The sequence below is a fragment of the Lygodium microphyllum genome, chromosome 21 (genome assembly GCF_053477565.2).
Source record: "Lygodium microphyllum isolate KBCC chromosome 21, Lygodium_microphyllum_v1.1.10, whole genome shotgun sequence".
NCBI lineage: Eukaryota > Viridiplantae > Streptophyta > Polypodiopsida > Schizaeales > Lygodiaceae > Lygodium > Lygodium microphyllum.
Genome location: NC_141155.1, coordinates 78,595,900 through 78,609,289, shown reverse-complemented (window position 1 = coordinate 78,609,289; position 13,390 = coordinate 78,595,900). Strand labels below are relative to the sequence as shown.

General features: G+C 39.8%; 1 protein-coding gene across 1 annotated transcript; it reads left to right on the top strand.

Moving 5' to 3' along the window:
* The first annotated feature begins 2,735 nt into the window (after positions 1-2,735).
* Positions 2,736-5,538, top strand: LOC148018184 (protein phosphatase 2C 50-like). Its single transcript, XM_087662070.1, has 4 exons — positions 2,736-4,040; positions 4,199-4,555; positions 4,719-4,824; positions 4,918-5,538. Exons 1-4 carry the CDS (start codon positions 3,459-3,461, stop codon positions 5,241-5,243), a joined length of 1,371 nt encoding a protein of 456 aa, XP_087518196.1. The 5' UTR covers positions 2,736-3,458; the 3' UTR covers positions 5,244-5,538.
* Positions 5,539-13,390: the final 7,852 nt, after the last annotated feature.

Genomic DNA, 13,390 nt, shown 5'->3' with positions numbered 1-13,390 from the left:
GAGTTTTACTTTTGAAAAGGGAGGTGGGGGGGGGGGGGGGAGGGGAGGCTGTAATGAAAAAAGGGAGGGGGAGGAGAAAATGAGATGTTGCTGAGAAAGAGGGGAGGGGAAGGGGAGGGAGGTTTGGAAAAAGGAGTAGGTTCGGGAGCCCTCTGGAGGTTTGGGCCTTTCTAAACCTATAGCTAAAATAATATAGTAGTAAGATGAGTAACAGAAGGTTGAAGATAGGTGGAATGGTGACAAGTGACAATAAAATAAGAGGTGACTAAGGTAGAATGACAAGATGGAAAAGGAAATCAATTACAAAAATGTGGCATTAAGAACATGCCGAGACTTGAGGAAGGTGAGGAGTCTGTCATAGATGAGGAGATTGGTTGTTGAGAGTCAATGGTGAGTCTTCTTACTTCCCTCCTTTAGAGTTGATTTGCCGATTGAGATAGCTCGGATGGGTTCTAACCCCGATTCTTTACTTGTCAAATGGATGTGTTTTATAGCTTTAGGCTTTTGGTACAATGTCCTTTCTTTGTTTGCTATTGTTGATGATTCTCTTTAACTTGGGATTTCCTTGATAGTAATCATAAACACGGTGCTTTAAAAACTATGGGCATGCTATTTTGACTTTGCATTCCTACACTTATAGACACTAAGATAAACACTTGACAACACACACACACACACACACACACACACACACTCTCTCTCTCTCTCTCTCTCTCTCTCTCTCTCTCTCAAAATTGCTTCAAGAGGAGTTGTCTTGTAGAGCATGCATGGAAGGCAACTTGGAGAAGAAGACAAAGCTATTTTCTTCCAAACCAAAGCGATGGAGTTTCCCTTATTTTTTGTTGCGTATTTCTATTCTTTCCTACTATTTTGGCCATTTTTTTGTGGAATGAAATGCCTTTGTGAGATTGTGGAAGAATTCTACACCTTAAATGTGGGTTCACCCATGCCGTATTTTAAACATGCTCTGTTTGCACTATAAATGTGAACATACGTGGGGTTTTAAATGCAACCTATTTATTCTATTTTGTTGATTTTTTCAAGTACGATTTTTGATTTGCTCTCAAGATTTTTGATACATATGTGTAAATGTGTTATGGGTTCAAGGTTTAGGGTCATAGTTGGATTTCTCTTCTTTGGGAAGTGGTAGAAGAAGATTCATCATCCAAACTCTTTAAAAATTCAATGCCATGGTTTCTTATGTTTCTTTTGATGTTTTCTAGGATTTCTCATATTCGTAGTTGTTTGTGATTGTAATTAGGTTATTTTTGGGATTGATGTGACAACGTGAGGAGTGTATGTAGGTGACTATATGTGTGTGCATGCATGCACATTTAGATGGGATGGCCAAGTTTCTAATCCCTAAAGCCATAAGTGATGCCCATTTTAGAGACCATGTCAATTAAGATGTTAGGAGAAGCCTACTGTTGTGACATGGTCACCAATTTGTTTGGGAAACTCCAATATGTTGGATTCAAGATTTGGTGAACTAGGAGATGCAACCTCATCATATCATCCTTGTATTATAGAGGTTGGTTTAGATTCAAGAGGTCCGTGTGTGCTTTAGACTATAAAATAGCCTACAAATATAGTTATGTGTATGCCTTCACATGCACCTTTGCCCAACTTATGCATATGTTTATGTATATGCATAAGAATATGCATATGTGTAGGCTTATGCATATGTATGTGTATGTTTGTGTGTGTGCATAACCTATACATATGTGTATGCATAGACATATGCTATGCATACATATACACATATATACACTCATACGTATGGGTTGTGCATAGGTTACACATATGCATATGTGTATATGTCAGTGTACACCTATGCATATGTCATGTGTATATGTATGTGTATGCCTATGCCTATGTGTATGTGTAGCCTATATGTATGCATGTGCATAACCTATACATATGTGTGTGTGTAGCCTATATGTATGTGTATGCATAGCTTATGCCACGGCTGATGTATATGTGTAGCTTATGCATATAGGTTGGTTTCATGAGAAATAAGAATACGCCCTTTAATATACATGATTCTTTCTCATTCACATAAAATGTGAGACCTTTCTCCATGATTAGACACTTTATGATATGCATATAAGGCTAGTTACACATAGGCCAGCTCAGACACTTCCACATGCAAAATGAAGGGGCATTCAACTAACGTGTCTAGAATGGAATTTTCCCACAATAGCTGCATGAGGGACGATTTTGGACATGGGATATTGCCCGCTTGAGGGCAAAATGTGTGCTTGAGGAGGAAAGAGACAATCACCTCATTAAAAAAAGGTGCACTACAATTGACAAGAATAGAACATGCAACCAATGATAACCAAACGTGTCGAGGCTCTAAGCAGTGGGGCAAGTACTTTTTGTCGACACTTTTAGTCGTGCCTAGTGTGTGAACAAAACGATGGCCTATATTTCAGGTGGGTAGGGCTTTTTCCCCTTGCTTTTCCTTGTAGTCTTCAACATCATGAGCTTCATGATGGAGGGACTGCATACCTAGTTAGGTGCGGTTGGGAACAAGGGGATGTGGGCTCTAGGGTAGCCCTCTACCCTCAATGGCAACCAGCAAGGTATGAGGTCCCTGCATGAGTCACAATGTGGGAATTATACTAGGATGTTGTCCAGACTCCAAAACCTCTTGTGCGATGTGGGAATCATAGGGGGAAGTTGTCCAAAGCTTGTTGTGCATAGAAGAATCAAGATCACATCATGTTTGGAAGCAAGAACTAGGAAAGATGCAATGGGGATTCAATGGTGGAAGCTCGAAGGTTTCCAAGGAAGCTAGAACTTGAAGGGAAGGCTTGGAATTGAAAGATCCATGGATCTCTCTCCCCCCTCTCTCGCTCAAGATTCCCATGTGGGTGGGCGCCCATAAGGGGAGGGGAAGAAACGTTTTTGCCAGTTTTTTCTCTCTCTTCTGTGCCTCTCCTGTTTTCTCTTTTGCCTATGAAGGTCGCATCAGATCAGGGGAATATCTACCTATCTCCTTCCTTGCGCATGTCAGAGTCATCGACATTGTCGTCTTCTCAGGTTTGGCCGTGCATCATCGTCATCATCTTCATGCCTGTCCAACGCTCCCCCGAATTGATAGACTGTGGCTCTCATCCGCAGAGCATCACCGCATTTCTTGATGGAGTGCAGGGTTAGGGTTTCTCTGTAATGTCTATGTGCTTGGACATTGATGCGTGTCTTTGGGGGAAGGGAGTCCTGTTCGTTAAATTGCCTGGCTATGGCTTTGGATCCCTCTTGCCTTATCTGAGGGAGGAGAAGAGGTGGTTTTTGAACCAGCAATGAATATGATGAACACGAGAATCAGACCGAAATTCGACATCTTAATGTCATTGTGAGAGCCAGCTCTAGTACACCATCTTTGTGGCCCGCTTAACCTCTTTGATTTATCAGAAGAATGGCCATCAGATAAGGATAATCTACTTGATCATATGGTTGGCTCAGTAACTCCGCTTTCTGAGCAACTGGAGTGCATCCCATCACTTGTAGACAGTTCAGATGTCTCACAATGCTTGCCAGATGATGATTGCTTACGTGACAAGGACAAAAGTTCCTCTCTGGGTTCAGTGGTTATAAGTGAGACTGGTTTGAGGCAATCAAATGACACAGATCAGATTACTGCGGTATCTTTAACATCAGACAGAACCAGTGAGAATAAAGATGCTGAGCAGCATATGACATCAGGTGAGGGTTTGGAGCATGCTTTCAGCTCGGCAACCAGTGCAGATGTGAGTTCCACCTTGCTTTCGTCCCAATGTATGAACTTACCAGGAAAATTCAGCAGTTCTGAGAGCACCAGCAAAAATGTACCTGCTGGTCCTGATCCTCCCACTGGGGTCATGCTTACTTGTGGCACTCGCAGAGAAATGGAGGATGCAGTAACAGTTGCCCGCAGGTTGTTTCATCTGCCATGCCAACAGGTGGGAGGTTGCTTGGGTACCTGTGCTGGAGAGGAGGAAATGAAATCACCGTTCCATTTTTTTGGAGTGTATGATGGGCATGGTGGCTCCCAGGTCCCAAAAAACGCACCTCTATGATTTTGGTGCTGGCATTTTGCTTAACATTATTAGAAGCACATCTATTCTTTTTTATAAAAGAAAAAAAAAAGTACATTTGTTTGGTTTTTGATGCATTAGATAAGAGCTTAGATGTCTTTACGCATGATATGCAGGTGTCTAACTTTTGCAAGGACAGGCTTCATCTGACCTTGCTTGATGAAATTGAGGCATCATTTAATACTCAAGGAGCACAAAGTGCTGGCATTGTTTGGGAAAAGATTTGGGAAAGGGTCATGTTTGCAACATTCTTGAGGATAGATGCAGAACTCGAAGGCCTTTCCTGGAGATGCAATTCAGATGGTGGTGGTGTGACTGAGCGCATCTCTGAGCCCATTGCTCCAGAAACTGTTGGCTCTACAGCCGTAGTGGCTATTGTGGGGTCTTGTCAGATTGTCATTGCTAATTGTGGGGATTCTCGTGCTGTTTTGTCTCGTGGTGGACAAACGATTGCTTTATCTATTGATCACAAGGTGTGATTCCTCAGGTGTCAGTTATGGAATGTGTTAGATTACTTATGCAGGTTTCAATCATCTTTTGAATATCTCAGGGTGTGAATCACCAGCATCAGTTAAGAAGTTATGCAGCAAATTCCAAAGTCATTGACATATGTTTTTTGTGCTTTCAAATCTACAGCCTGATAGACCAGATGAATTGAACAGAATTGAGGCTGCAGGTGGAAGAGTTATCTGCTGGAATGGCTATAGAGTGTTCGGTGTACTAGCTATGTCAAGGGCTATTGGTACAAGATTCTTAACCTTTTTCACTTTAAGCTTGCTAATGTATGGTAAGTTGATAAAGTCCAGGTTTTCACTTGCGTATGATGGTGTAAAAGGTGATCGGTATCTGAAGCCTTATGTGATAGCGGAACCTGAGGTGACTTGCATGTCTCGGTCCAAAGATGATGACTGTCTGATTTTAGCCACGGATGGTCTATGGGATGTTCTCACCAATGATGAGGTGTGCAAAGTGGCACGTAAGTGCCTCACAAAGAATTCTAATTCAAACAATGCAACTGCTCCTGCTGCTGCTACTGTGGGAAGCAATGCAGAGCATGCAAAGGCTGCTGCAGTTGTTCTTACAGAGATGGCTCTTGCACATGGGAGCAATGATAATATTTCCGTTGTCGTGATTGATTTGAAGGATAGGAAGAGGGACTGATATCTGTCAAATTGTTTATGTACAAACTGTACAAGCAACTGAATTGTGATGTACAAGTTTGAACATACTGTCAATTGAATTCTAAGGCTGTACTGCTAGTGGCTATCTTGCTCACTTAAAAATGTATGAAGGGAATGCTGTCTATTTGATTTTTGGGAAAGGAAAGTATCATTTATCAACTGTCATTTTGACTCACATTTGTGTTCCAGCCTTAAAGGGAGGACATAGCCATCACATGTAGTCAAAAGGTAAATGAGCATTTAATTTTTGGGAAAGAAAAGATGTTGTTTATTTACTATCCATTTTGCTCATCTTTATGGTCCAGCCAAAAAGGCAGGACATAGGCATCACAATTGATCAAAGTCAGTAAGTCTAAACCAAATAAGGTATTTAACATGTGCATGGCAAACGATGGGTACCACTGTTAACATGCTCTTTATTAGCCAAAGTCTGGTTCTTGGAAGGTATTTTTTGTGCAAAAGACTATACTCATATTGCAGTTTAAGCCCTGAATTTTAGGGTTTTCTGAGTAAAAACGAATATAGAGCCAACCAGAAGTCTATCTACCTCTCTGTAAGTTTTTCCCTCTAATATTGGTACATTTCTTAGAAGGTATGATACTCAGTATGGCAAATCTTTAAATTTAATTTTGGCCGAGAGATTTGAGTGAGATCCTCACCACTCTCGTTGTGGAATCACACACACACACACACACACACACACACACACACACACACACACACATATACATGTGCACCCACACCCACTGTGTGTGTGTCATGATCATCTCCCTCTTCATCTTCCATCTCTCATCATCAAATCACTCAATTTCACTCCTCTCCTACTAATTTTCACTTTTAGACCTCCTTTTGAAGCATTTCTACTCCCCTTCATCAACTTTGGGATTGTGATGGAAGCCACGCTAATGTATTGCTCAACAACTACAAGGAAGGTCTATTTTCCTCTGTCTTATTCTCTGATTTGTGATGGACTAGTTGATTTGCAGCATAGTATATGAATGTGAGCATGTATAAATTTGTACATCTTTTGCATGAACTATTGAGAGTGAGTAAACTTCTTGGCACTCAAGGTTGATTATATGTAAGCTCGTCCCTAGGGATAGAGCAGAAATACATTCCTTCAAGGGGGTTGCTGATTTTCATCCCTCAATTTGTCTCCATCTACTATGTGTAGATGTGGTTGTATTCATATTTGAATAATCATTATGCTCAACCTTAGTCATGCATTCTTTCAATTTCCTTAAAATGTTTAGTCAAGGGAATAACCAAAAAAGAGCATACAATGTTGTAGGGTGCTTACAATTAGTATGGGTAAGTTGCATTCCTTCAAACTAAGATCCATATGCAACATCTAGCTAAATGTGCAAGTCCTTTGATGTAACCATTTTGATCCTTCTCTAGTATGTAAACTAAGTTTTTTGTGAAATACAAACCTAAAAACTCTTCATGAACTTAACAAATTGAGCATCATTATCTTAAAAACATCATGTCAAAGTCATAAACAATAAGACAAATGTATCTGTTACAAAATTAAGCACGTTGAGGCTGTCACCTCTTCTTCCTCACTCTTTTGTGAAAATAGATGGTTTTGTTGTTTCTACTCCCATGAATCTTAGTTGTTGCTACCTTGATGTATTGCTCTATTGAGATTATTCCCTTCATTACTTGTAAAATTTTCATCTAAATTTTCAATAGTAGTAGTTTGGTATTATTTATGTTAGATCTCATGCTAATCATTCAAATCACATTTGCAAATTTCTAACAATAAAATTTAGGTTGAATGAAACGAGAGAAAAATGGGTGAAAAGAGGAAAGAGGACTCAAAGAAATAGATGAGATATGGCTAAAATGAGAAACTTCAAAGGATTTTTATAATGTTTTCTTCAACTTTTGTGTAAACCATAAAAGGCTACAACATTCAAAACATGGGATAAAATCATGAAAACCAATGCAAGTGGAATATTGGATGTGAAAATATATGATATTGTATTAGAAATTGTAAATAATTTCTTACAATTTTTTGGTAGGGTTTCCACACAATTGGGATAACTTTAACATTTTTTTACCATCAAGAGTATCCAGCAGAGAAGATAATTTCCAATAAGACTTAGCTTTTTGAAGCACAAAAGTCTTGTTCACATTGCTAGTTTAATTCTCTTCCTCCTCACAAATTGGATGTAACTAATCTTGATCCCAAAAGCAATTCACATTCTTGTGGAAAGCTATTGTGTACGGAATGCTCCATTGATTAAAACTTTGTAAACTCTCAATTTTATTGTAAAAGGATAGACATTTCCCAAGCGTACCATAAACTCACGGCAATAAGAGATCCTTATCTAAAAATGATGGATCTTGAGCAAATAGCCAAATTTAATGGTGAAGGTTTCCATGCATGGAAAGAGAATACCATGTATCATCTCATGTGCAAAGACCTATGGGATCTATTTGAAGGTGATGTAGGAGATGGAGATGGCAGGAAAGAAGATGGAGGCAAGACCTTTGACAAAGTCCAACCAAAGACAAAAGAATGGAAGAGAATAAACAACAAGACTCTAGGCATCATTGCATGAGGATTGACTGATGATGTTTTACATCATATCTCAGGCATCAGCCATACCAAAGCTGCATGGGGGATGAACTTGATAAAATCTTTGGGACACATGCTAAAAAATCCAAGGTAAATCTACTCATGCAATTCTACAAACTGGATGTAAAAGATAGTTCTTCTATGACCATGCACATTAACATCAAAGAAGAGTAAAAGCCACCATATTGGGCAAGTAGATACGCAATAAGGTAGTATGCATACTTTGGGGATCACCTTCCTTACATTGAGGATCTCCAATTTGCAACTATTGTGGCTTGTTGAGGTAACCTTTCACAGATGCAAACTTGTTGGTTGGGATCCATAGTCTTGTTGGCCTAGGTATGAAGTAATTGTGTGCGATAAATGTGAAAGAGAGAGGAAAAGAGATAATTGACACGCAATATTACTCAATCATAAATGAAAGCCAATGTACAAAAGAAAGAAGGTACAATGCTTAAAGAGACCAAAATAATAATGCCACAATTCTGTTAGTTGATTAGTCAATTCATGTGTGAGTCTATATGTCTACTGATCAGTGGGTGTCAATTTTGGCGTCCTAATTTATAACCGCAAGACTTCTTCAATGATGCCTTTCAAAACCCTTTTGGACCTTGTTGGGATAAAGGGCAGTGCCCGTGTCTGCCCGTAAGGGCCAGGTTGTACGTAGTACATATACCTATCTAAAATCATTATTGAGGTACACTCTTCAGTACCATAAATCGTGTGCCTCTGTCTCTTCTCTCTCTCAACCTACATCTCTACACAGAAGCTCAATTGCAGTTAACTCAAAAAGTGGTATCACAGCTTGGTTCAGGCAATCAGGAGCTTGCATTTCTTCAGGTGCAGGAGCTTGAAGTTGAAGAAGAGTTCACAATGAAGAGTTTGCATGCAGGGCAGCAAGGTTTGAAGCTTCTTCTTGAAGCTTGAAGCTTCCCTCTTTATTTGAGCTTGTTGGCAGCCATCATTAGCCACTTGGGGACCCTCCCCATCATCTCCAACACTTGGACCAATATTCCAATCTATTTAGGGCTGAAGGCGTTATCAGCATGGGTAGGTAGATCTGGTTTTCAGCATGCTTAGGACGTATAACAACTGCTCCGATTCATTTGGCATCATGGTTGTGCTCCAGACTTTGCATCTAATGCTTAGCATTGAACATTGAAGTGTAGTATTACACTTGGGGTTGATATACATTCAGCTTCAGGTATGAAATAAACAGTATTCAGATCTGTAATAAACATGGCAGCACTTGCTCTCTTGAGATTGATGCTCATATGATAGCTATTTGGATGTATCTTGATGCTTGATACTTTGGGAACCATGTGGCATTGTTTTGAGGCCATTTTGAGCTAAACTTGGCAAGGATTTGGCTCATTTTGCAAACATATTTGTGGCTGGAAACAGGGCAGTAACTATTTCTTGAGTGAATGATGCTTATGGTTCACTTATGTGATGACTATTTGATGCCCATTTGGTGCTACATGACTTGGAGATGTTATATCCATGATAAGAGATCATTTTGGGTGATTGGAGTTATCATTTTGCTTGGTTTTGACAGATATTTGGATGTTGGAATAATAGGGCTGAATGACATTTTGACTGCGTATGCATTATGTCTTGCTTCTAGACTTGGTTTCAGGCATTCTATACCATGTATTCATGCTTATGGTTGATGTTACATGCTTGGTTTTGATTCTGGAATGCATTTGAGCAGTGATTAAAGCTCATTTTTGGATGAGCTTTACCTACAGGGTCTATTGCTGTACATTCAAGACAGTTTCATGCATATTCAGGACAACATACCTCACTGTCAAGAAATTTGATATGTTTCTATGCAAGAACATTATGGTAATGTTTTGAGCAGCTTTGCATGATCTTTAAAGCTCATAGTTTGAGAGGTTATTTCAATTCTGAATTTTCATGACACATTTTTCCTGAATGTCAAGACTGCACTCCTGAATTGCAGGGCAGTCACCTGTATTGTCAAGAATTTCAGGACTGCACTCCTAAATTGTAGGACAACCACTTGTATTGTCAGGAATTTCAGGACTGCACTTTGTTTTTGTTAGAAAATTGGTATGTTTACTGTCATTGAATGTTTTTTAGGCATTTTGGGCAATGAACTGATGTATGTTCTGGTTGTTACATACTTGGGGATATTCCTAACATACTACTGAGTGGATTTTGGAGCTTCCATTGCTTGGCATTAGCTGCCATTTATTGTCATACAGTTATTTGGCTATGAATCATGGCTAGCAGCAGTGACAATCATCTTATGCATATCAAGAAGCTTGAAGGAGCACATAACTTTGTAGTTTGGCAAAAGCAGTGCTATAATATCTTATTGCAGAAGAAGCAAGCAAAGCCAATTAAAGTAAAGGGAACAAAACCAATTAATGTAGAGCAAGGCTGGGATGAGTTGAATGAGCTTGCACGCTCTCGACCATTGAGCTATCAATTTTTGATGCCTTGTTGTTTAACATTGAAGGGTTGGATTTTTCTTATGACATTTGGAAGCGACTGGAAGAATTGTATGCCTAGAAGAGTGCTACAAGTAAAGGCTACTGATCGAAGAAACTCATGGATCTGCGTATGAAAGAGGGTACTGCAATGTCTACTCACCTTAGTGAGTTTAACTCCATTTTCAGCTAGCTTGCTGCTTTGAAGTTCAATATTGATGATGAGTTCAAAGCTATGTTCTTGCTTTGCACTCTGCTAGAGAGTTGGGATACCTTCAGAACTGCTATGAGCAATTCTAATGCTATGCTTTTGTGTGCTGATGTAGAGAGTGCTCTACTCATGGAAGAAATGAATCGGTAGAACAATACATCCAGTAAGTCTTCAGTTCTTTGCATACTAGAGGTAGATCACAACAGAAAGGAAAATCTGATAGCAAGGGATGCAGTAAATCACGTAATAAGGATGTTGAATGCCATCATTGTGGCAAGAAGGGTCACTTCAAAAGTGACTGCTATAAATGAAAGAAAGAGAAAGGGAAGGGCAAGAAGACAGGTGATAGTTGGAAGAGAAGAAAGAGAGTTAGTCTTCTAAGAAGAGCAATGTAAAGATTGAAGAGGTGAATGTAGTCAGCCATGAGAGCGATAGTGGGAATGATGTACTCTTTGTCTCTTCATGTTTTAGTACACATGCTTTGATAGTCGATACGGATGATGACATGCACACTTGGATTTTGGATTCAGGTGCCTCTTTTCATGTCACCCCTCACAATGAGTGGTTTACAGACTATACAAGAGGTCGACATGGTGTTGTCCATCTTGGGGACAATTATGCATGTGACATTGTAGGAATTGACAGTGTGCAAATGCAGTTTCAGTATGGATCTGCCTTCACTCTTTAGAATGTAAGGCATGTACCGCAACTCAAGAAGATCTTGATTAGTAATGGTCAGCTAGATGATAATGGTTTTCATACCACCTTTGGTGATGGAAAATGGAAGATTTGCAGAGGATCTGGGGTTATTGCTAGAGGCTCAAAGAGTGATACTTTGTATCCTCTCCATGTATCTAGTGTGTGTGACCATGTTGTTGCTGTAATCGAGCAGCCAAGTGTTTCCTTGTGGCATGGCTGGTTGGGACACATGAGTCAAATAGGAATGAAAGTACTTTCTCATTTGGGTTACTTGCCTTGTCTTTGTTATGCTGATTTTGAGCAATGTGATAATTGTGTTTATAGTAAGCATGTGCAAACATCTCATAAAAAGTCTATTTCATTGAAATCTTTGCCTATAGAGTTAGTACATTTTGATGTATGTTAGATACCAGGGTTATCTCTATAGGAGGAAAGAAATACTTTGTCACATTTGTCAACGATGCTACATTGAAGGTATGGGTTTACCCTATTCGTAGCAAGGACGAAGTGCTTGACATATTTCAAAAAATCTTGGCCTTGGTTGAGAACCAAACTGATAAGACACTTAAGTGTCTTTACTCTGACAATGGTGGGGAGTATGTGTCCAAAGCCTTTGAGGCATTTTGTGATAGCAAGGGGATAAAGAGGGAGCTCACTGCTCCTCATAATCCACCCCAAAATGGAGTTGCAGAGCGCATGAATCGGACCATATAGGATAAGGTCCATATGATGTTGTCTCATGTTGCATTATCCTATGGCTTTTAGGCAGAGGTTGTTATGATAGCCGTTCATTTGATTAATAGGTCATTGAACAGGTCTTTGGGGGGGAGAGTCCCTCAGGAAGAGTGGTCAGGCAAGCCACCTTCTTATGCTCATTGCGAGTGTTTGGATGCGAGGCTTTTGTGCACATATGAAAAGAAAAACGAAACAAACTAGAATCAAAGTCGTGTAAATGCATATTCCTAGGATACGGTGATGAGAGTGAGATGGAGTACATACTATGGGATCCCAAAAAGAGAAAGATAGTACGCAACAATGATGTCATCTTTCGTGAAGATCGCATACATAAGTAGCCCATAAAGATTGAGGAGGTTAGAAGGGTTGTTTTCAAGGAGGATGTACCTGTTGGACAATAATTTATGCCTAGTGGACAACTCGATCGAGGAATACACCTACTATAAATACTCCTGAAAATGCAAGAAATGGTGCTGGAAATGACCAACAAGGTATTTTCCATGATACACCACAATTTCTGCCTGAAAACTTGTAGTTAGGACAACCTTAACTGTCAGGACAACATGCTGGAATTTCAAGACATCAACCTATACATGTAGAATTGCAGGCGCGTATTTTAGGACAACAACATGTACATGCAGAATTGCAGGCACATATTTCAGGATAGCAACTTGTAAATGTAGATTTGTAGGCCCAACAGCCAACAAATACAGAACCTTCGCTGTATAGGTCAACTTGACCTTCAAGGTAGCCAAATAGGTTTATTCTTGGTGTGCAGTATGCTGCAGATTATGTCATGGTTACTGATTGTGGTGAGCCGTCATGCTTCAAGGAAGCAATGACTAGACTAGACAACAAGAAGTGGTTCAAGGCCATGCTGTCAAAAATGGAATCACTTGATAAGAATGGTACTTGGTGCAACTGCCTAAAGGGTAGAAGACTCTTCCATGCAAGTGGGTTTGCAAGATGAAGGTCACTTCTGGTTCTTTGCCAAAGTACAAAGCATGGTTGGTTGCAAAGGGGTACAAGTAGAAACATGAAATTGACTTTGATGAGATCTTCTCTATTTTAGTCAAGATGACTACCTTGAGATCCATTTTGGGCTTGGTTGCAACTGAGGATATGGAGCTCATATAGATGGATGTAAAGACTGCATCTTCACATGGTGATTTGCATGAGGACATATATATGCAGTAGCATGAGGTTTTGTTGCTAAAGGCAAAGAGAAGATGGTCTGTAAGCTTAAACAGAGTTTCTATGGGTTGAAATAAGCATCGAGGGAATGGTATCATAAGTTTGACACTTTCATGCAATCTCAGGGCTTTCAGAGAAGTCAAGTTGATCATTGCTTATACACCAAGAAGGCAGCAAATGGCAGCTTGATTATCTTGGTTCTGTATGTTGATGACATGCTGATTGTTGGCAGGGATACTCAT

Bases quoted from the DNA above. Each gene is read 5' to 3' on its own strand.
- LOC148018184 (XM_087662070.1), top strand. From the start codon at position 3,459: ATGGTTGGCTCAGTAACTCCGCTTTCTGAGCAACTGGAGTGCATCCCA. The intron at 4,041-4,198 runs GTCCCAAAAAAC...CATGATATGCAG, and splicing joins ATGGGCATGGTGGCTCCCAG to GTGTCTAACTTTTGCAAGGA. The intron at 4,825-4,917 runs GTACAAGATTCT...ATGGTGTAAAAG, and splicing joins AGCTATGTCAAGGGCTATTG to GTGATCGGTATCTGAAGCCT.